The sequence below is a fragment of the Daphnia pulicaria genome, chromosome 1, assembly GCF_021234035.1.
Source record: "Daphnia pulicaria isolate SC F1-1A chromosome 1, SC_F0-13Bv2, whole genome shotgun sequence".
In the NCBI taxonomy this organism is placed as follows: domain Eukaryota; kingdom Metazoa; phylum Arthropoda; class Branchiopoda; order Diplostraca; family Daphniidae; genus Daphnia; species Daphnia pulicaria.
Genome location: NC_060913.1, coordinates 5,633,683 through 5,654,301, shown reverse-complemented (window position 1 = coordinate 5,654,301; position 20,619 = coordinate 5,633,683). Strand labels below are relative to the sequence as shown.

At 36.1% G+C, this 20,619-nt stretch overlaps 5 protein-coding genes and 1 long non-coding RNA gene across 11 annotated transcripts; 4 read left to right on the top strand and 2 right to left on the bottom strand.

Moving 5' to 3' along the window:
* Window positions 1-4,041: 4,041 nt before the first annotated feature.
* LOC124343240 lies at window positions 4,042-6,469 on the top strand. The gene is made up of 11 exons (XM_046796503.1): window positions 4,042-4,182; window positions 4,267-4,392; window positions 4,463-4,580; window positions 4,762-4,901; window positions 4,985-5,072; window positions 5,144-5,197; window positions 5,295-5,470; window positions 5,542-5,705; window positions 5,785-5,916; window positions 5,987-6,123; window positions 6,200-6,469. The coding sequence occupies exons 1-11, from the start codon at window positions 4,057-4,059 to the stop codon at window positions 6,304-6,306; spliced, it is 1,368 nt and encodes a 455-aa protein (XP_046652459.1). The 5' UTR covers window positions 4,042-4,056; the 3' UTR covers window positions 6,307-6,469.
* Window positions 6,470-6,861: 392 nt separating this feature from the next.
* On the top strand, window positions 6,862-10,671 carry LOC124343143. Of its 2 annotated transcripts, none has more exons than XM_046796331.1 (13): window positions 6,862-7,052; window positions 7,225-7,487; window positions 7,861-8,015; window positions 8,079-8,200; window positions 8,288-8,338; window positions 8,411-8,519; window positions 8,593-8,706; window positions 8,863-8,956; window positions 9,019-9,338; window positions 9,613-9,714; window positions 9,792-10,032; window positions 10,108-10,157; window positions 10,228-10,671. In XM_046796331.1, exons 1-13 carry the CDS (start codon window positions 6,960-6,962, stop codon window positions 10,287-10,289), a joined length of 1,776 nt encoding a protein of 591 aa, XP_046652287.1. In that variant the 5' UTR covers window positions 6,862-6,959; the 3' UTR covers window positions 10,290-10,671. The 2 variants fall into 2 exon arrangements, with proteins under 2 accessions (XP_046652287.1, XP_046652277.1); XM_046796321.1 differs by having other exon boundaries at window positions 10,102-10,157.
* Window positions 10,672-11,679: 1,008 nt separating this feature from the next.
* LOC124343973 lies at window positions 11,680-13,209 on the bottom strand. 2 transcript variants are annotated; one of them, XR_006919480.1, is made up of 4 exons: window positions 13,009-13,209; window positions 12,709-12,939; window positions 12,529-12,655; window positions 11,680-12,446 (listed from the first exon to the last, which is right to left on the bottom strand). It is a non-coding gene; the product is annotated as an uncharacterized LOC124343973 (long non-coding RNA). The 2 variants fall into 2 exon arrangements; XR_006919481.1 differs by having other exon boundaries at window positions 12,388-12,446; window positions 12,515-12,655.
* A 277-nt stretch (window positions 13,210-13,486) lies between these two features.
* LOC124343291 (zinc finger protein 888-like) lies at window positions 13,487-15,938 on the top strand. Of its 4 annotated transcripts, none has more exons than XR_006919176.1 (8): window positions 13,487-13,689; window positions 13,787-13,960; window positions 14,032-14,529; window positions 14,593-14,739; window positions 14,814-14,944; window positions 15,009-15,106; window positions 15,222-15,302; window positions 15,404-15,532. XR_006919176.1 is itself a non-coding variant. In XM_046796579.1 (8 exons), exons 1-8 carry the CDS (start codon window positions 13,687-13,689, stop codon window positions 15,773-15,775), a joined length of 1,353 nt encoding a protein of 450 aa, XP_046652535.1. In that variant the 5' UTR covers window positions 13,487-13,686; the 3' UTR covers window positions 15,776-15,938. The 4 variants fall into 4 exon arrangements, 3 of the variants coding, with proteins under 3 accessions (XP_046652535.1, XP_046652543.1, XP_046652552.1); XM_046796579.1 differs by lacking the exon at window positions 15,222-15,302 and adding an exon at window positions 15,664-15,938 and having other exon boundaries at window positions 15,404-15,593; XM_046796587.1 differs by lacking the exon at window positions 15,222-15,302 and adding an exon at window positions 15,664-15,938 and having other exon boundaries at window positions 15,384-15,593.
* On the bottom strand, window positions 15,783-17,923 carry LOC124343584 (aquaporin-11-like). The gene is made up of 5 exons (XM_046796963.1): window positions 16,873-17,923; window positions 16,610-16,802; window positions 16,456-16,534; window positions 16,244-16,382; window positions 15,783-16,153 (listed from the first exon to the last, which is right to left on the bottom strand). Exons 1-5 carry the CDS (start codon window positions 17,042-17,044, stop codon window positions 15,954-15,956), a joined length of 783 nt encoding a protein of 260 aa, XP_046652919.1. The 5' UTR covers window positions 17,045-17,923; the 3' UTR covers window positions 15,783-15,953.
* A 293-nt stretch (window positions 17,924-18,216) lies between these two features.
* LOC124343349 (zinc finger protein 268-like) lies at window positions 18,217-20,498 on the top strand. Its single transcript, XM_046796682.1, has 5 exons — window positions 18,217-18,736; window positions 18,794-18,968; window positions 19,032-19,434; window positions 19,507-19,646; window positions 19,716-20,498. Exons 1-5 carry the CDS (start codon window positions 18,489-18,491, stop codon window positions 19,965-19,967), a joined length of 1,218 nt encoding a protein of 405 aa, XP_046652638.1. The 5' UTR covers window positions 18,217-18,488; the 3' UTR covers window positions 19,968-20,498.
* The last annotated feature ends 121 nt before the right edge of the window (window positions 20,499-20,619 follow it).

The window sequence follows — 20,619 nt, the reverse complement described above, 5'->3', positions numbered from 1 at the left end:
ATCGCTACACCCCATTCTTCTCAGCCTCCCCGGGACATTCGCGGTCGCTTCGTTACTTAAATTACCTTACTAACAAACAAATAAATTTTTAAAATTAGCCCTAGTGGCACACGATGACCTTTGGATGTCCACCCATGGTCTTAGGTTGATCCCAAATGATGTTCTTTGGATGTCTTTTGGACATCGATGAGAGTTACAGGTGTATTCTCGTCTGAGTACTGAGACCAACTGGCCTAACTGAGTTCGGGGGGGAGGGGGCGACATTGCCAGGTCATCACAAATTAATTACCGTTTCATGCCACGTCGTGAGGTTATCTATGGATATCATATTTCGTCACTCACACAAAGATTAAAGAATTTTTATGTACGTGTGTGTGTTCGTAAGTGTGTGTTTTATTTTTGAAGAAATACTTTTGCCTGACTGTGAGTTTGAACCATCGTCCCAGTAATTGTCAGTCGAGTACTCTAGCCATAGACCCTATACTGAAAGTAAATCATTTGAATGATCATGAATCATTGTTTGTTGATAAGGAAAAAAAATTAAAAAAAATTAAAATTAAAAAAAATATATATACAATAAAATAAAATAAAATAAAATAATAATGTAAAAATAATAATAAAAACGATTACCTAACGGATGTCTCCTGGAGGTAACAAGGACAAAAAAAAGGACATCTTTAGGCTATCATTGCTAGACATCCTATGGCTGTCTTGTCTTTATCGGAAATTTTCAATTTGGATGTAGATATGGCTGGGATGTACAGACGTGCCATGGACGTCCAAGGGAGGAAATGTGCCACTAGGGAGGGAGACGAAATCGCCAAGTGGGTGTTTTATGTGCAGCATAACAATCGACGGAGAAATTTAGAGAGGGGAAGGCAGTACGAAACACACAAAAAAACTGGCTTCCTCCATGTATGCCCTCTACCCAATTAACAAGACATGGTAGACAAGATCCACGGGCAACCAATACTCTTAATAAACAAAATGTAAATATTTGATTTTACAATAATTCCATGTAAACAATTTCCGACCCTGTTAACAAGAAATTGTAGAAAACAAAGGGACGATTGACTTTGAAGTTTGAAAAAATGTAAATACCTGATTTCACTGTAATTCATGTAACAAATTCCGACCCAACCAATAAACACAAATTTGCGCGCGCACAAGAAAATTGCTCGAGCTTTACTTAAGGCCAAAAATTCTCGGTTGCTATGGTGAGTTAATCAGTTTTGATAAAGGCGAGGTTGGTAATAATAGGATGAATGGTAGATAAGAGATGAAAAAAGATGGCCGAAAATATTTTTTAGGGGGGACGGGGTCGACAACAATATAGTGGAGACCGGGGCTATGTGGGACACTTTTTTTCTTTACACTACCAATTTTTTAAATATAAGAATTAAGAAAAAAAAAGTATAGGAGTGATCCCCACGCATTTCTCTACATTAGGTTATTTTTTCATTTTTTTTTCGTATTCAATAGTTATTAAATTAAATGTCAAGAGGAAAAAATGAAGAAAAAAAAATTTCTTATGGTTAAACGGAACAGAGCCAGGGAAAAAACTGAACACTATTTTTCTCTGAAACGGATGGATTAAATTTATTAAAAGACGCACTAGTGAAAAGGAAATTCATTTCTCTTTCAGAAGTACTGTCATTTTATTCATTCTATTGAGTATAAGTAGAAATAAAATTAAAAAAAGTAAAGATGTCTTTTTTCGATCTTTTTTGGTCGTTTACCTGGCACCAGATGGCTGTACCATTTAACCCTGACCCTAACAACATCAAATAAACTAAATTATCAAATACTTAGAAACACATTTTTTATAAAATAAAAATACCATCTTAAACTAGAAAGAAAACCCTATCAAATAGTTGTATGGGTTTTATAAAAATATTTATAGAAGTATTAAAAAAATTGAAAACTAAACGTCCTAAAATTTTTCCGATTTATATTTCATTAACCTGACGGAAACCTTGCTAATTTTACTTCTATCATGCATATACGCCGCCAGTCGGAAAGAAGAAGAATACGAATAGGGTGCCGTTTAAAATGCGGAAGTCGTTCAATCAATAGCCGCTAGTCTGTGAATCATCATAACCCATTAACGTGAAACTTTTAATACAGGGGGATTAAGTTTTCTTGTTATTAGTGTGGGAGTGGATGTCTCGCCTCCGACTTTGGATACAAAAGACGACGACCCGGCAGCCGAGGAAACATTTCCTTTTCAAAACTTCTGAGACTCAAAAGTCTGCGCTTGTAGGTTGCACGGGAGTGATGGAATTTTCTTATTAGCGAAGGTGGTTGGTCGGCTTTGAACTCGCCCGGAATTTATTTCATCGCAAGGACGTTCCCGTCGGTTACCGGGATTTTGCCCGTTTTTTCTCGGTCACGCGCGGCTCTCGTTCTTATTCCATTTTCTCCCTACGGTGGGAGACAAGGCGGGAGGCGGGAGCTGCAGTTGGTTTTAGGCTTTAAGCTAAACTCTTCACGCCGGAATGTCAAAAGAACGAAGCGGTGACGTACAGACAAATAGAGTGCTGCTGTGCACATTTGGTCCGTTTGGGCTTCGTTGGCTATCCGAAAGGTGGCGGCGGCAGCAAGGTCCATATCTTTTTCCTCTTTGCTGCTGATTATCTTTGACCCTGAATTCATTTGCCATTTGCTGGTTTGCCATTTGCTTTAACAGTAGTGACCGGTTCTTATTACGTGTTTTTTTGTGTGTGGGTTTGTTAACAAACAGTCTGCATGACCCGTAAGGTGGACTGCATATGACTCCGCCGACACTGCCGCACGAACTGAACAATTTATGCTGGCGGTTATGTTTGACTTTTGCAGTCAAAATTGCACTGTGCAGTCGATTTCTTTTGACAAGGCAGCTTTGGATCGAGTTGGATCGAGTTCAGGTCAAAGTATTGCCCCAGTATCCAAACTTCTCATGCGATTGTGGAGCTGTGGATGCAGCGGGATTTCCTTTGGGTGCGGGGCTGGGCCCACCGCTTATGGCCTCGGCTACGGTCTGTTTTGTGTCGGGCAAATAAGTCGCGTCCCCATTTCCTTCCCCGCCCTAATCCCTAATGCTTGATCTGTAGCGAAGCCTATTGACGGCAGGTGAAGCAAAGGCCCGTCCTCCCCCTTCCCCTTCCCCCCTTTCCGCATATGCACAGCTTATGTGTCGTCATGGCGTTAGGTTTAGGGGGCTCTTGCCAGTCGGGAAAGAAGTGTGGATGTAAGAAGAGCGAATAGAAATAGCTTATGAATCCAGCCTCCTCTCGGCCGTGCCGGATTGTCGCCGTCTATTATTCCCAGTCTTTCTCCCATTTTCCCCTTTCTTTTTCTCCCTGTGTCTGACCATTTTCCATTCTGTCACGCTCTCTCTCGAACCCTTAACTGACGTCTATCGCCGTCGTTCAAGGCCCCATTAATATGCCGACGTCGCTATCGGACGTCGCTTTTCATTTCCTCCTGCGTATCTGCGTCGAATTAATTAGACAAATCAGATAGGATTTACTAGTACATCTGAATATAGATCACTTTTTATTTTATCACTTTAAAATATGTTTTAAATCAAAATGCTACTGTACAGACCCAAAAAATACGACGACGGTATATTTCAATTTTGTTATAATAATCTATAATCCTACGTGCGTGTTATTTCTTCATTGACAAAAACCAAATGTATCTGTGTATTTTAATTTAATTTTTACGTTTATTGTTCAGAATTTTACTTTTAAAATTTACTTTTGTTACAGCGCTTCCGCTTCAACAAGAGATTCAACAAGAGAGCAAACGAGGCATTAGCATTTTTACTTCAATATTTTTGCCGATAACATATAACTTTCAACTTCTGTTACCCTTATCAATTAGACTTTACCAACACGTACCGTGTGCCAGTATTTACATAATGAACAAGAGATAAAGAAAGTCATCCGTCTATTGGGTATACTACTGCTATCATAACCTTATACATCACGTGCATTAACATGTGAAAATAGTCATGTAATACAAGACGCTCGATTCCATATCCTATACCTTATGCTTATAAAAGTCGTTGAAATGTTCCAGTTTTATGAACGTCCTCAAAAGGCCATCACCATGAAGTTTCTAGTGGTCTTGCTGTCCGTAATTGCGCTTAAATGCCTAGTAAATGGACAAACACTGACAGCCACTCTTCCGAACCTGGTAATATATAATAAAATTTCTAATCCAACCAAATCAAATTTGGGTTTACTTAATTTTAAAATCGTTGGGATTTTCTTATATGAGGTTGGTGAAATCAGCAGTATTGAAGTCCCTGCGTTTGCGGACGTTCACGAGTCAAGTGACAGTTCGTTGCCTTACGCCGATCGATTTACACTTTATTTGTCGACTTTCAAACCATTTCAACTCAAGGTATTTAAAATTAATTATTTAATTTTTTCCATTGGAATAAGTATCGATAACATTTTTTTAAATGTTTCAGCCGGATCCCGTTTATTATTTGCGCTCTCCCGGAAAATATTTGTACGATACAACCAATTGGCCCCTTGAAGTTCTGGCCAGTACCGCCCTCTGGCCCAATAATCCTGATCTTTTGCCAAGTAAGCCAACCTGCATATTCGACAACATACGTATACGCTGCGTATACGTATGTTATAGGATGTTATTATGTTGTATACGTAATTATTATTTGTTATGAACATCATTGATCAATCGTAAAAGAAAACGTTCCTCCATGTGCATTCTAAGCCGTATTAATTTGATGCGTTTTGTTATGGACAGAAACTGTTGTTCCTGGCTACGAGGGAATGATCCAAACATCAGGATTTCTGGTTCCTGGAAAAACAAAAGGCCAACTTCAGATGTACAACATGAATGCTGCAGTTCCGGCTGAAACTGAAATCAACATTGCCAGTGGTGACGTAAGTTGACTTACCATTTATTAAACAAACAATTAACCATTTGAACTTGACTCAAATTGTAATAATTGGTTTTACGTTTAAAGATTAAAGACTATTCCTATCACCGTGTCGTCTGGAAGGATATGGATGGTGATGGAGATCTAGACGCTGTAACTGCTCGTTTTCATAATAGTATGACCAATTTTAAATCCAAACCAAGTGTAAGCATTACGATAAATTGCGAAAATGATTTAATTTTACAGCTGTAGAAGAACAAAACTTTGTTTGGATGGAAAATCCTGGACAGGCTATCTCAGGTATCAATGCTTATTACGCAATAACACGATTAACGATATGTTAGTCATTGAATACGGATACATTATATTTTGTCAAAACATTTTTGCTATTATACAGGCTGGAATCAACATATTATTTACAACCAAGGACCTGACGTGCACTTCCGTAATATACAGTTGAACTCGTCTGGGCTTCCTTATGACTGCTTTATAGCCGGTGAACTATGGAATAAACGCGCCACAATTTACTGCATCCCGCTTGGAGCCAACAACGGGTGGAATGATCCCCAAAACGTAACTAGCCCATTCGTTTTTTTCATTAATTTAACTCATTATGAATAACTTATTTTGTAATTTTATTACAGATTCAAATGAGAGTAATTGATGATACCGTGGGCCAAACATTCGATCTGCTGTTGGAAGATTTTGACAATGATGGACGTATTGATTTTCTGCTCACGTCATTTGACGACAGAATTGGAGTTAAATCTGGCAGTGTTTATATTTACGAAATTCCCGATGATATTTTGTAGGAAATTTTCTATTTATTTCTATTAACTCTTGTTTATTTTTCTACTTTTAATAATTATAATGGTATTTTATTTTAGTAATGGCATTTGGGTTCGTCATATCATCGCTGATGGCTTCGTTCCTGGTGGAGCTAACACAATGTCTCCTGGAACTCCCCAGTCTTTCTATCCTAGTGCTGCGTATGCGAATGAAGTTCTTCCCGATGGCAGGTGGAATACGACGACACAAATTGAACTACATGGTGAAACAGTTTTAATCAATATATGTATATTTTTATAGAAAACACCGCAAGTGGATCCTAGTTAGTGGGGATGACGACGGTAAAATCTACGTTCTGCGGCCAACAACAGAGGCGGCCAATGATTTTACTCCTTATGAAAAATCCATCCTAATTGATACAAATGCCCAGACAGCAGGCACGTAGTGTTTCTATCATCATAAAAATAATGAGTATATATGCATTCAAGCTGAACGAAGTATCATTTACTTCAGGAAAACCAGCGGTAGGTGATTTTGATGGCGATGGTTACACAGACTTCGTAGCCCCTGGCTACTCTGCTAATAAACTCTACATATTTACATATGCCTCAATTGTTTGATAATCGGCAATATTGGTACGTATATTATTCAGCAGGCGGACTTTTAACTGGAAAATGAGTTCATGACACCGGGATGTGTTTAACTGTTTATTGCTTATTTTCAGCCTTCCAAACAAAATACAATTACGCAATCACTGAAAATTTAATACAAAATTCTTACAAATTTCTGCAATTTTCTTTGATGTTCTGTTTTTACCAGAAATCTTAACATGATTATTTCACAAATGATTATAAATTTAATGAAAAAAAAAACGACAGTGTTTCTTAAGTGTGAATACATTAACTATCTGTCTATACCGGCTAGAAAAAGCAGGGTACGAAACGATAGTCAATTAGCCATAATAGCAATTCATTTTTTTACCATCTCCGATAGAGTATAAGATAATTTTTCGCTATTGCACATGTTTTCTTTGACTTGATTGGTACAGTACGTAGCCTATCAGTGATATTTGAAACTTCCGCCAAAATCTATGAAAATAAAAAATTTACTAAATTTCCTGTCCATTGATAGATGGCGATACGACTGTATTTACTTTAAATATCTGTCTGCTCACGTAAGTTTGAACGTTTGAATTTGGAATAAGTTAGCATAGCAAAATACTTTCGAATGATAAAACTTTATTCGATTGATTAGATAAAGTGTTTTCTACAATATGGTGCTAAATTGGGCCATATGTATTGCAGTTGCAGCAGCAATACATCGAGTTCAATTGGTTGTAGTGTCAGAGGATATACGTTTTCTGAAGGTTTTTATGGTTCATATTTCGTTCATGACTAACTATTTTTGTAAATTTTCCTGGTTTTTAACTGACATTACGAAGATATTTTCAGCTTTATTAATATAGTCTTAACAAGCTGCCATGTCTTTTTATTGACTTTTTGTGTGATGGTTTGTATTTCTCTTTTTTCTTCTCATAGGAATCACAGATTGAACAATATGATAATAATACTGGCGAAGAAGATAATGATTTGGCCAAACAGAGCTCATTCCATCTTAGTTTTCAAACACAACCCACAGAAGATGGTCCCATGATTGTCCCATGGATAAACCATGTGGGAATTCCCCACAATTCCCCCCCTACTTTACCGATTTGCTACAATCAATCACCTAACCAAAAGGCTGGAGTAGTAAGGCTAGCTCATGTTATATGCCGACAACTAGGGTTCATGACAGTGACCAAGTAATTATTTTATATAGCTTTACTTATATTTCCTTTTCATCCAATTGAAACAACAGCATAGCAAAATGGATCTGAAAAGTGCTTTATTTAATCCATTTTGTTATCCTTGCCTCATTTGCATTTATTCAGCTGCTTGTCAGTCTGACCAGCAGTGATTTTTATGAAGTAAATTAATATTCTGCTTTAATAGCCTTTTTGTTTTGTTGTTCTATATATCCTAATTGGTGCAAGGATCATAATTTCTGAAAAGATTTTGAAAAACAATGACCGCGAATGAGATTTTATATTGATCATTAAGCTTTCTTTTTCGAATTTTGCCTATGTGAAATTATTTCGTTGTTGCTATGCATAATTATGATAAATTGTATTTCAGATGGTTTGGGATTAGCAAAGAAGCAGTAGGTCTGCATTTAAACTCTACCGGTCTTAGTGCTTATTGTCGAGGAGACGAACAGTTCGTGGATCATTGTCAATGGCAGCGCCCTATTGTGCCTTCATGTAGTCATTTTCTGGCGATCGAATGCGGTGGTGAGTTGATAGAAATTAAATACTCAATGTGAAATGTTTTTGACATAAATTTTCCTCAATAAGATTGTTCACGCTCGTACTTGATGACAGAGGAAACTCGAATAACGTTAGCCTCTCCTGGCTTCCCTGTTTATATTCCACTTGTAGTGTGTGAGTGGAACATCACGTCGATACCGGAAAATAATGTAAGCTTGCCATTTATTTTTAAGAACCATTTAATTGCATGATAAACAACGTCGCTTTAAAAAATGGAACATTTTTAACCCTTTAAGTTGCTCATCAGGTTTCAACAGTTCGAGTTGCCTAGCCCTGTCTATGACGAGGTTGTATTTTCGTTTTTAATATTTACAATTACATTTGGTTTGGAAAGTATGTAATGTAAGAAATATGGCTAGTCAGTAAATGATGTCTCCTGTCGATCGGGATCGCTTGACGTCATGTCATACCACGAAGATATCAACAAAATGGCTTTGGATGGGCGTTTCTGTGGCCGCTACAGTCCAGGTAAGCTCGCATTTAAATATTTTAAATCATCTTCCGGGATCTTACTGTATTTTAAATATTTTATTTTAAATAGGAAATCTAACAATATTTTCAAATCGTATTCTGATTCGATTTACTGCGAATTCATTTAAGATGGAAGCCATCACTAAAAAAGGCTTTTTAGCTGAATGTTCCCTTGTATCTGCAGGTAAATTTTTTGGTTTGCTAAATACGACGCAGTTTTAATGACTACATTTCCGGCCTACTTCTGGTAGAACTGCAAATGTTTTCAGCATGAATCTGTTGTTTAGAACTTATTATTCAGAAAACGGAGATTAATGTTGTCTGTTTGATTTACTTGCAGTCCAGTTGTCAAATCATATTGCTGTTGTTCGCTGGGTACTGATTGGCTGCGCAATACTGTTTTCCGTTATAACCGCATTATTCCTTTGGGTTTGGTGAGGCGCGTAAATTCAAAGTAATCCAATCAGTCATAATTTAAATCGATTTTATATTTAAGGAAAGGAAACTTACGCAAGTTCTGTCTGCATTTTTGTTTAAGCTACTGGGGAAACAACTCTCCAACAAATGAAGACCACCCGAGTTTAGCAAGATCCCCTAGACCAACAGCTATTTTATCGTCATCTGTGACGCCATTTAGTCGCATTCCGGGGTTAGAAGAACAGCAAATAGAGTCCATATATCGTCGCTCAAGGAATGGGGTGAAAGTTCCTGTCCAGGTTTGCGATTCTCGTCACTTGGAACAAACTCGTCGACTGGAGAAATGGCATTCGTCAAATCACCCTCGTTCGTCATCTGTTGATTTTATATCCATGCAAAGTATGTTTACTTTCATTGAAATTCGACACAATTCTTTTCTAATCTATTTTACTAGCAATATGTCATTTAATAGAATATAATAAGCATAGGATTTTTCATAAGATCAATTGTAAAGCATGTTTTATGCATTCACTTGTATATAAATTAATATTTCAATACTTTTTCGTGTATGATGCTACTTGCATCAAAAATATTTTCAAAAATCGTAACTTTGCATAATTTTCAAATAAATATTCTAAATATTGGATTTGGAATATTATCGAAAACGAAATAGGTATTAATCCTCTAATAAAGAAGGACATTTCGGTCGCTGCCACTGCGAAAGAAAAGGATGAAAGTCACGTCTACGAGGAAATTGACATTGGTTTACAAAATGGAAAGTACACATTGTCTTTACAATTTTTGAAAGGATCCCACATTTATTTCCGTTTTTTTTTTTTTTATCAACAACAGGCTGTTCTGAAATATCGTGTGTTCATGCGAAAACAAGCACTACATCACCTCCAAAAATAATTATGCCGTTCGTTAGCCGAAGCCATTATGAACCACCTCGTATAATGCCATATCAACAAAAGTCACCTTCTGAGCCGTCCTCCACATCAGTTCTGGTTTCGGGATCTCAGTTGCCCTCCCGTGTTCATCAGCCTCTGCGAGACCCATCACATGGACGGGCATGTCCTTGTTTCAGTTGCAGGTTTCATGTCGCCCTTTTTTGACGCAATGGAAGAGAGACTAATTTTTACAAATATTTTTTGTTTGAAAGAAACAGCGGATCCATTTTGTCAACGCCCTCCTACTTTCCGCAATCTAGCGAATCTGGTGAGATCAGCCCTGAGATTCTTTCGTTTCAGCGATTGTATATGGCATTTTTCTGTTGTCGATTATCTAGGTGATGACAGTGCTTCCCTTAGTGGCATCTATATAAGCCCCGAGCCCGATTCTGAAGAGTAGTAAATTTAGGGGAACGTTTGATGTCAATTATTTATTTTGTGTTAACATTGGTTGCCGAGTAAATTTGTTTACGGAGGAAATTTATCATGTTTTTATCAATAGTCACTACTATAGTACTAGTAATTTTCTTCATTTTCTTCTGTTCATCTTCTTTTGGTCATTTACTAGTAGTCATCTTCTCCTCATTTTACTTTTGGGGTCATCTCCTTCCGGTCATCGACGTCCAGGTCATTTTCTTCTAGCTATCTTCTTGCATTATCTCCAGTCATCTTCTTACGGCCTTTTAATCATGATTCATGATATTCAAATTCATCTTCATCTTTTTTTCTTATGGTAAATTTAACTCATTTCGCCTTTGACACGAGATGGTTTGATTTTTGTACGAACTGTTTGGTGTTGGCTGTCGTTAGTCAATAACGAGTAAGGCTTGTCTAAAAAATCTTCTTCGGTGAGGATCCTTATCAACTGCTCAACACTTAACCGAACCTTTTTAGTGCACTGAAGGTGCAAATCCTTTGCGTCACATCTGGGAACACCTGAGAGTTTGTTCAGTACAAATTTTTCGTTGCTGGAGAACTGGACGACAACGCCTTTGACTTGACGTTCGGCGGGAACGTAGAAAATCTTCTTCCATCCAATAGTTTGAAAACATTAAATGCGGGATGCATTTTTTTTTCTAGTTGATGTAGTATGGTAGGTTTTGAATTCAACTACATTGGCTTGAGGGGCAATACGACCAGACGGACCAGTACATAAAAACTTGAATAAATAACGCGGTTCGAGGACTTGTTCTTCTCCTGGTATATCATTCAAGGTCCCGTTGTTATAATTCCATGTTTTACCTTGATACAAAAATATCTTTTTGGAGGTTTTGTCTTCCTTAAGACGTTTCATTTCTTCTTCAGCTTTCTTTATTACATTTCTTAATTCCTCGTCTTTGGAATTTTTATTAGTTGATGATCCGTCCGGTTGGTTTGAATTTGGAAACATAGATATTTTTATTTATTTATTAGTCTATTTATTACTAACCTGTAACCTACTTATATAGACAAGAATAAGTTGAATGCGCTATGCAAGTTTAAGTAGCCATTGTTATTTTAAAATTTAACATTTTCGTTAATTTTTAACTCGAAATGTTTAATTGATTCATATTTATTAGATTTTTACACACTTACTGTATTTCAAATAATATTTTGATAGAAAAACGACATTTTAGTTCATTATTTGTCGTTTGAAATTGGCACAGATAAAGACCACGAAAGGGGTTGTGCCCGAGGTTGTGCCGTAGTGCGACATCTTTTTTCCATTGGAATAGACCTTTTTCACAATGCGAAAAGTCGGGATTTTACAATCCGGCAACGCCGTAATCGGCCATCTTTGTTCTAATTAATTTTTCCCCATGTAAATTCCCATAAGAAATGGGGGTCCCTGCAATTTAAATTCATTTTCTATTTATTGATGTCTTAAATCCAATATATTTATCGTGGATCGTGTTCCCCGATGAATTGGTAACATTTTCATATGTATGTTTATATGTTAACATTAAATACTTATTATAATATCAGCACTTAAACTTGTTTGTTTTGGTTCAGTTTCTGGCAGGGCATCAACAACAGAGGAAACTGGGTTTACTGTTTCGAACTTTTTAATTGATTTGCACATTGTTGTTTTGTCCTTATTGTTAACTTTAATCGGAAAGAGGGACTGAAAAATTCCCTCAGAAGTATTTAGGGTCAACTAGTTTTAAATGTACTAATTCAACTACTTTAACATTTAGTTCCATAATCTCAATCTGACGAAGCGTTCACCATGATTACCTGATTCATTATCGTTATTTCGTTACCATTTTAAGAAAACTCACGGTTCTTTTTTCGAGTGAAACATTGTATTAAACAAGAAGAAAAAAATGTTTAATAAAGATGCTGAAAACGTGACACTGCTTCAACTTGTAATTGTTTGTTTTTTTGTTTCTTTTTATTTTCCAATACTTTTATTCGAAGAACCAATGCCTGGTTTTCTAATTCAAGAGCTAAGTTGCAGGTAGATGGATGCTGATCGTTGGTTGATTCACTAATGTGTTGATCTGTTCATCAAAGATGTAATGCGTTGGGTGCTTTATCTTTCATGACATCAGTAACTGCAACTTGTGGAATGTGTCTATAAGAGAAAATGATTAAACATGCTAAGTAATTTTTGAAATGACATAATCAATATAAATGAAATACCATATTCCTCTTACATCATCTTTGAACATGTCCTGACAATCTGCCTTCTTACAGAGCGACTAATTCTTTCAACAGTATCCATCCCAATGGAATTTTTCTCATGATTACATGTTGGTGCCCAGTCAACATCTGTAGTTACGACTACCACAAATACGACTTAATTATATGAATTACTTTAAAAAATAGTATGTTACCATCAGCAAAATGTTGACTGTAAACTCTGCTTTATTTTGTCAAATCTTTTTCTCTCAAATTTGTTCTTTTCAGCCATACATGTCTCCTACTTTTGAAACCACATATTCTAGATGTCCAATGACATCCACGTTTGGGAAGCAAAAGTTATAACAGTTTCACGAACATTGTATCTGTTACCGAAGCCCAACACACACAACATTTCTGTTTTGACATTACAGAATCAAAACAACCTAAAGAAAGTTCGAATTACATAATTAATATAAACCACAAGTAAAATGTACCACATATGAAAATGTTACCAATTCATCGGGGAACACGATCCACGATAAATATATTGGATTTAAGACGCCAATAAATAGAAAATGAATTTAAATTGCAGGGACCCCCATTTCTTATGGGAATTTACATGGGGAAAAATTAATTAGAACAAAGATGGCCGATTGCGGCGTTGCCGGATTGTAAAATCCCGACTTTTCGCATTGTGAAAAAGGTCTATTTGATTTGTTTCCAATTGAATCAAATGCGAAAGAAGATCTCGAGTCTCGACTTTACTCTAGTTCGTCTATCGTCTATCCATAAAGTTATTAATCACATGGTACAAAAATATGATGAATATTTTTTGAATAATGTAAAAATATTTTACCAAAGGATTATGTGATCCCGCAATTTAGTCATCTGGGTTAGATGCTCAAATTGCGGGTTAAAATCTGCAGAGTGCGGGATGCGGATGTATCCCATATTCTAGATTTCTAGGGAGTGCTATCCCACATCCCTCACTTTAGGCACACCCGACAGACAGAGAGAAATCACATTTCACAACACATGATTGTTTGAAATTCTTTAACACGTTATCGTGAATCGTGATGGCAGCAAAAAGTAGCCAAGTGTCATACTCGTTAAAGTAATATAATTAAATCACTCAATTTTGTTGGAAAATTTCTAAAAGCATCGACAAAAACATCAATTAAACAATAATCATGGTAATTTAATCGTTTCAGTATTTTCAACTGTGCACCACCAGAATTTCTCCGAAAATTGTATTAATTTTAGTTTTTGTTCTTCGTTTTTACTTTTTAGAAAATATTTTCTAGTGTTTGTGCTACTTTTGATAGTGATTTTACCATCTGGTTACCTCCACGGGAGGAACTCCAGAACTTTATTGAACATTTGTCAGGATTTGAAATCAGAGCATCAGAAAATGATGGACAACTATGTATAGTAGGAACTTTAGAAGCAATGGTATCTATCAAGGTAAACAAATAAGATAGTGCAATTATATTTCATTCATTCAAAATTTTATTAGTTTACATATTTATGTAAAGGATTCATTAAGCAATTTTATTTTGGTAAATGAAGAAGAGGATGGCAGAACTGAAATTAATCTTGAAACTCCAGGTGTGAGTGATGAACCAAATAACTATTCCAACAGTTCTATTCAACAGTTGGAGGAACTATCCTTTGAGAATGAAATTTCTTCAGACTTTAATGATGTTGAAGGAAGTGAGAATTGTCTGAACATAGAAGTTTTGCATTCGAAATCAAAACAAGAAGCTAAAAAGAAAGAATTTAAGTTTTCATGTTCTCTTTGCTCTTTTAAGAGTCAAAGAGAAAGTCATTATCAGAAGCATATGAATCTCCATGAAACCAATTCAACCATCTTCCACTGTGACAAGTGTAATTTCAGCACTTTAAGGTTAACCCATTTAAGACACCATCAGATTACCCACAGTGCAAAACCAACTATGTGCCCAACTGTTGCATGTAGCTACAGTACAGATAATGCAAAACTTCTTATCAAACATCAACGTTTGAAACATAAAGTAAAGCTGCTATATTCTTTCAGCAATATTATATGTCTTAAATACTGTTTTTTTATTTTGTAGGTTGTTTCCTCGCGTACCGATCAAGTTATTCGAAATTGCCCTGCTTGTTCATACAAAACCACGAGTCTTTACTTGTATGAACGACATATGAAAATACATTCTGCGGAGGAAAATAAAGGTGGACCCAATTTATTTATTTGTAATCAGGTATAGCACAAAAGTAAAATATCAAATGTTTGGTTAACATTATTATTGTGAAATGATTCTATTTTGTGGCTTAGTGTGACTATCGAACAACAAGGAAAATGCATTATGTTCGTCACGTCCGTGATGTTCATCGTGAGTGGCGTCCGTACCTGTGTGACTTGTGTGGAAAAGCATTCAAGAGACCGGATGCATTGAAACAACACAAGTATTTCTTTCATCAAATATTAACCAATTATTTCGTACGTTAAAAAAGTAAAAAATTTATTTAGCATACTCCATTCGACACCGGAAAAAGATGGCTCATTTCCATTTCAGTGCCTCGTCAAAAGTTGTTTGAAGAAATGTCATTCAAAAGCACATTTAAATGGTAACGAAGTTAACAGGAGTATTTTTTTCTTAAAGCCATTATGGAACGTAAAACTGGCGCAAAATTGTATTTCTGCCTCAAATTAACTGCGCTCTTCTTCTCATATCGTTTTAAGCTCTACCTTGACTTTATAAAAAATGTTAGAGAAAGAAAAAGAGGACAGAAGGACCAATTCCGCCAGATTCCGCTTTGCGAAGTAATTCTATACAATAAATTTAATGAATTTTGCTCCAGTTTTACGTTCCATTAAACCTTACAACTACACTAACGGTTACAGTATTCAACGCAATCTTACAGAACACCAAACGGTCCACTCTTCTGAACGATCATTCCTTTGTGAGATCTGCGGGGCGTCATTCAAAACGCGCTCGATTCAACGTAAGCACATTGCAAACTTACACCAAAACCCCCGCGCTTTTCTTTGTAATTTTTGCAATAAGCGCTTTAACACAAACTACGCGTTGCGGAGACACATGAAACAGCATCCGTAATTTTTACAATATTATTATTTTATATAAGGATTATAAAATAATTCTGAGAAACAAAATTTTTTATAGATCCATTGCAAATACCGATGAATGTCAATCTGCCAAATTAGTCACCTTGGTCTTGCCGGTTGTTGGACAACATATCACTGAAGAGACTGTAATTACTACTGAAGAAGTCTGACGGTATGTGAGAGACCATGACATAATTTATTGACGGAAGAGTTCCAAAGCGAAAAGTCGTAATTTCGGGATGTAAACTTCTTTTTTATTTTAATTTTTGAAAATTCCTTATTAGTTTCCTGTCAATTTTCATCTATTAAATACACTTTTTTCCAGTCCGGAGACACATTGCTTTTTTTCTATTGGTCTTTTTTATTTGTCGATGGTTTAGGAAATAGATTTTCTTTAATGAAAGGATAAACCCGCCATGAAACGACTGATCCAGCAATCGAACCAATCCAGTAGACGACAAAGTGTTCTGCAACAGTATTACCGCGACAGTTAAGCTTTAATGATGTGGCCAACACTGGGTTGAAATATCCACCAGAATAGTCACAAGCTGCAACAATTCATTTCAATTTAAAAAAAAAATATTGTATTATTTTCTTAAGATTACTACCATTATACAAGATTTAATAATTTATATTACCTGCTACAACTAAAGAAGTTCCAATAAATGCATCGAGAACACCTCCAAACCGCGGTTCAATCTCAGCGATAAGCTTTGACACAATTCGACACAGAAAAGTTGCCACACCTTCGATCAAAGCTCCCTGAAATGCTGGAACCTGCAATTTATGTCACCTGATGTTAAATTGGGAAGACATACCTGTTGAAGAAATCTTTAAAATGAATCTTTACGTGTAGGTCTGCGTCGCAGTCCCAGACTGATCTATTTATGTGGCCAGATAATTCTAAATCCCATGTATATTGTACGTATCTAAAATAATAATTAGAAAAAAATGCACAACAAATGTGAATTTTAGTTTGGGGATTGAAGAAAAGAAATAGGTACTTGTAAATAGCTAATCCTCCGGCTATTTCTGCCAAAGAAGCAAGGAAAGCTTGACTGAAATGGATAGAACCATCGAGATACGCTTCAAGATGAATATAAGGACAAGCGGACGCATCACCCCAATGAGCTGCCCACCACAGAGTAAGAAGAAACAGAACCAGGGCATACATCCAAATTCCGTACTCCTCCGCAACTTTTTGAACCAAAAAAATTAAGTTACAGTACATGATTTTTGTGAACGACCGCTAGCACAAATCGTTTACCCACAATCAACTCAAAACAAACGGCACAAAGCTCGGCTGAAGCAATAAATTCCAGACATAGAAGTTTGGATAAGGGAGTCTCGACATTTTTATTAATGATGATGCGTAACAGTTCGGATGATAGGCAGGAAGCTGCAATCAACAGACAAGAGGCTATCAAAGCTGCAGCCATATCGCAAGTTTGCGTTGTACAACGTAAAAAGAGGTTTTCTCTCGCAATATTAGCCTACAAAATACGGACCGCAAATGTGTGCACATCAAACAGTGTCTCACGACTGATCCAAAAGAAAACCTATTTTTGAGACTGCCTGTACTAGGATAGTTAAATTTAGGACCTAAGCTGCTAGCTAGTCTCTACACTCCGACTCTACGCTACGAGTTCGTGCTCCACATCCCATTTTAATTTTACTTTTTTTTGTGCTACGTATCTTGTACTTCGATTTTGAACGCGGCACGCCATCATCCCTGAAAGATTTTTATTCGAAAGGCTACTTAATAGTAAATACTAGTACTATTAGAATGTTATTACCTTCGGAGTGATTTCTAAAAATTTAATTCGCTTGCTATTGGTTAACAACTTGGGGAATTCTTCTACATTCACAGTTTCATTTCGTCGAGATTCGGTTAGGTATTTAACTATTCGAGGGGAGGCGGGCGAGATAATTCACAAAAAAAATGTGTTGCATTATCCGGATCACAGTCACACCCAAACCGTACACCTCAACCCAATTCGTATAAAAAAAAAAATAAAAATCAAGCGGGAATTCAGTTGATAGGAGTGATGCCAAAAAAGGAAACTCATTTTTAGTGTCCTACTTCCGATTTGTTAACACGTAAAAAAAATAAAAGTCCCGTGCAAATATGATCAAATGTTCGTAAACGGGCGAAAATAATAAAAACAGAAATAGTCACTTCAATTATTTTTATGACAATATTGTCGATTTTAAAAAGGGAACGTAGAATTATGTTTTGAGCTTCCCGACAATGTCCAATCCAATACTCAAGCGTTCAATTACAAAGTAGATACAGTATGAAACTTATTTACTACCAACCCAGATAATATGCTGCTAGGTGCTAGAATTCACGAGTCATGAAATAAATGTCGAAAGTGGCAACATATTTTATGAAAAATGTCAAAAGTAATTATTTCTGGTTTCTCACGTTAGATGTTATTGTTATTATTATCTCTGGTCGTTCGAAACTAACTCCATTTAAAAAAAAACTTCCGTTGTGGTGCCTTGGCGCTAGTATCAAAAATCTCTCTTCCTTCCCCCCGTAGGCCCCGCTTGGCGACTTGGCCGCCGCTTTCCCCTGAGGCCGAAATCAAAATAAACGCAAAAATGAAAACCCACATTTTTTTTCATGATAGCATGCTGTTTTGAGACATTTTACAAATACTTTAGTTATTTCTATTATTAATAGAAGTAATAAACAAATTTATGTAATCGACTCCCATAGACTCTGTTCAGTATTTACCCTTGTCGAATCTTGTGTTTACTCAACATTTACAGACGAATTTTGTATTGAGGCATCACGACAGTTGAATTTGTTTGAACGGTTGACATTTCTCTCGTTTTTTTTTATTACTATTGTTTTTTTTCTTCAAATTTCATCCCATGGATTCTCCAGTAGAAGAAGTGCTTCTTCGATATGAAGATCCGGGAGAATTCCTTCTAACCGAATTACAAGATATTTACGACAATTCCGTCATGAATTTTTGTGATGTTGAATTGTCATGCAAAGACAGTCTGATCGTTAAGACGCATTCTTCCTTGTTAGCCATAGTTTCACCTTACTTAAAACTAGTGCTTACAGAGACTTGGGATCCATTTCATGGTGCTTCAATAATTCTGCCAGATTTCAAGTAAATATTTTGTATTTTGTTATAAATGCAGCAAAGTAATTTTATTATTGTTTTAAGTGGAAAGGATATACAGAATCTTGTAAGGTTTTTATATACCGGTAAGACATCACTGAATGAAAAGGAATTCGAAGTTTTTCAGCAACTGGTCTACGAATTTCAAATCAGTACAGATGAAAATACAGCAATAATCCTGGAAGAAATTGCAAAGGGTTGCACTGACCACGAATCTCAGGTTTGCTAAACAGTGAGTTAATACAATTTAAATAACTGCATTGTGTATTAATATCATTCACAGAAACCAGATGAGGATAGTAATATAAAGGACTCACTTTCAAGACAACTAACAGAAGCATCACCAACAGATTTACCAGATAATGTGCCTGTTATTGATAAAAATATGTATTCCTGCAATGCTGCTGATGGTTCATTCCATCATCCAGCTCAGCAACAGAGGCAGAACCATAAAACAGGGGAAATTCTGGCAGAGAAAACTCAGGAATCTTTGGATGGCAACCTAATCACAGAAGTTGAACTTTTGCTGGAAGATGACTCAATTTTCAAAAAGAAGACTGTAGTTTCATGTGAACTCTGCTCTTCTGTATTTTCAAGCCAATCCAAACTTAATGATCACATGTTGAAGCACACAGGAGAAAGACCTTTCAAATGTCCACTTTGTTCAAAATCATATCCAGTTAAAGGTGAATAGAAACTTGTTATTTTTAAAACTGATCTACTTAAAGAATTTTCTAAACTGTCTGAATTTGCTATAGCAACATTAACAGCCCATCTGAGATTGCATGCTGATGATAAACCTCACCAATGTGAAAGATGTGGAAAGGCATTCCTTATACGAAGTCTACTTGAACAACACCTCAGAACCCATACAGATGAACGCCCATTTGCTTGTGACGTACGCTGAATAAATTATTTTGTGCATTTAAAAATAATTGAATTAACGTAAAATATTTTCTTCAATTAGGTTTGTGGCAAGGCTTTTAGAAATCAATCAAATCTTATTGGTCATAAGAAGACGCATACCGGAGATCGACCTCATGCATGTAATGTGTGCCGTAAAACTTTCAATCGTAAGCATGATCTCGATGCCCATCAACGTATTCATACAGGAGATAAGCCTTTCCCATGTAGTCAGTGTACAAAATCTTTTAGATTCCGTTCCGCCCTCCGAGTTCATCTCAAGGGGGTTCATGGTATAAAAAGTAACTCGTCATAGCGTTCACAAAGCTGTTGAATTCATCCTTTAAAAAGTACAGTTTTATGTAATGGTGGTACCAAGTTTTTTCGCCTTGATCTTTTAACGACTGGAATTGGAAAAAAAAACAGCAAAAACGTTGCCACCAAATTAAAGTCATAATACTTACAGTACAGTTATACAGTACTCATCTAGCTTCAAAAATTGTATGTATATCAAAGAAGCGTCCTTAACCAGAAAATATAAACACGTCGGATTGATCAAGAATGTTAAAAAAATTTATCGTTGCCGTGAAAATTCAAAATTGTGCAACAAATCTTTGCTTTCACTTTTGTTTGAATTCAGAAGAAAAGCATACTTTCAGCATATTACGAAGTGCGTCCCACAATAACATTTACAGATGACATGTATTTTTTAAATTTTCTTACGTGGATATTTTTTGTTTAATCCGACCTATTACCAGCTTACCTCTATGTGAGAGAAGACGAGATTTTTAAATAGACCAATTTAATTTCATGATTTATTTCCAAAAATAAACTATTTTTCAAGTTTGATGGTTCCTTTCTTTTATACGATGAAAAAGGCTGAAATCTGTGTTTGCGTTGTTGTAGTCTTTCGCTCTCCATTCTTTATTTATCGCATATCTTTATTGAAAAAGACAAGATACCAATAT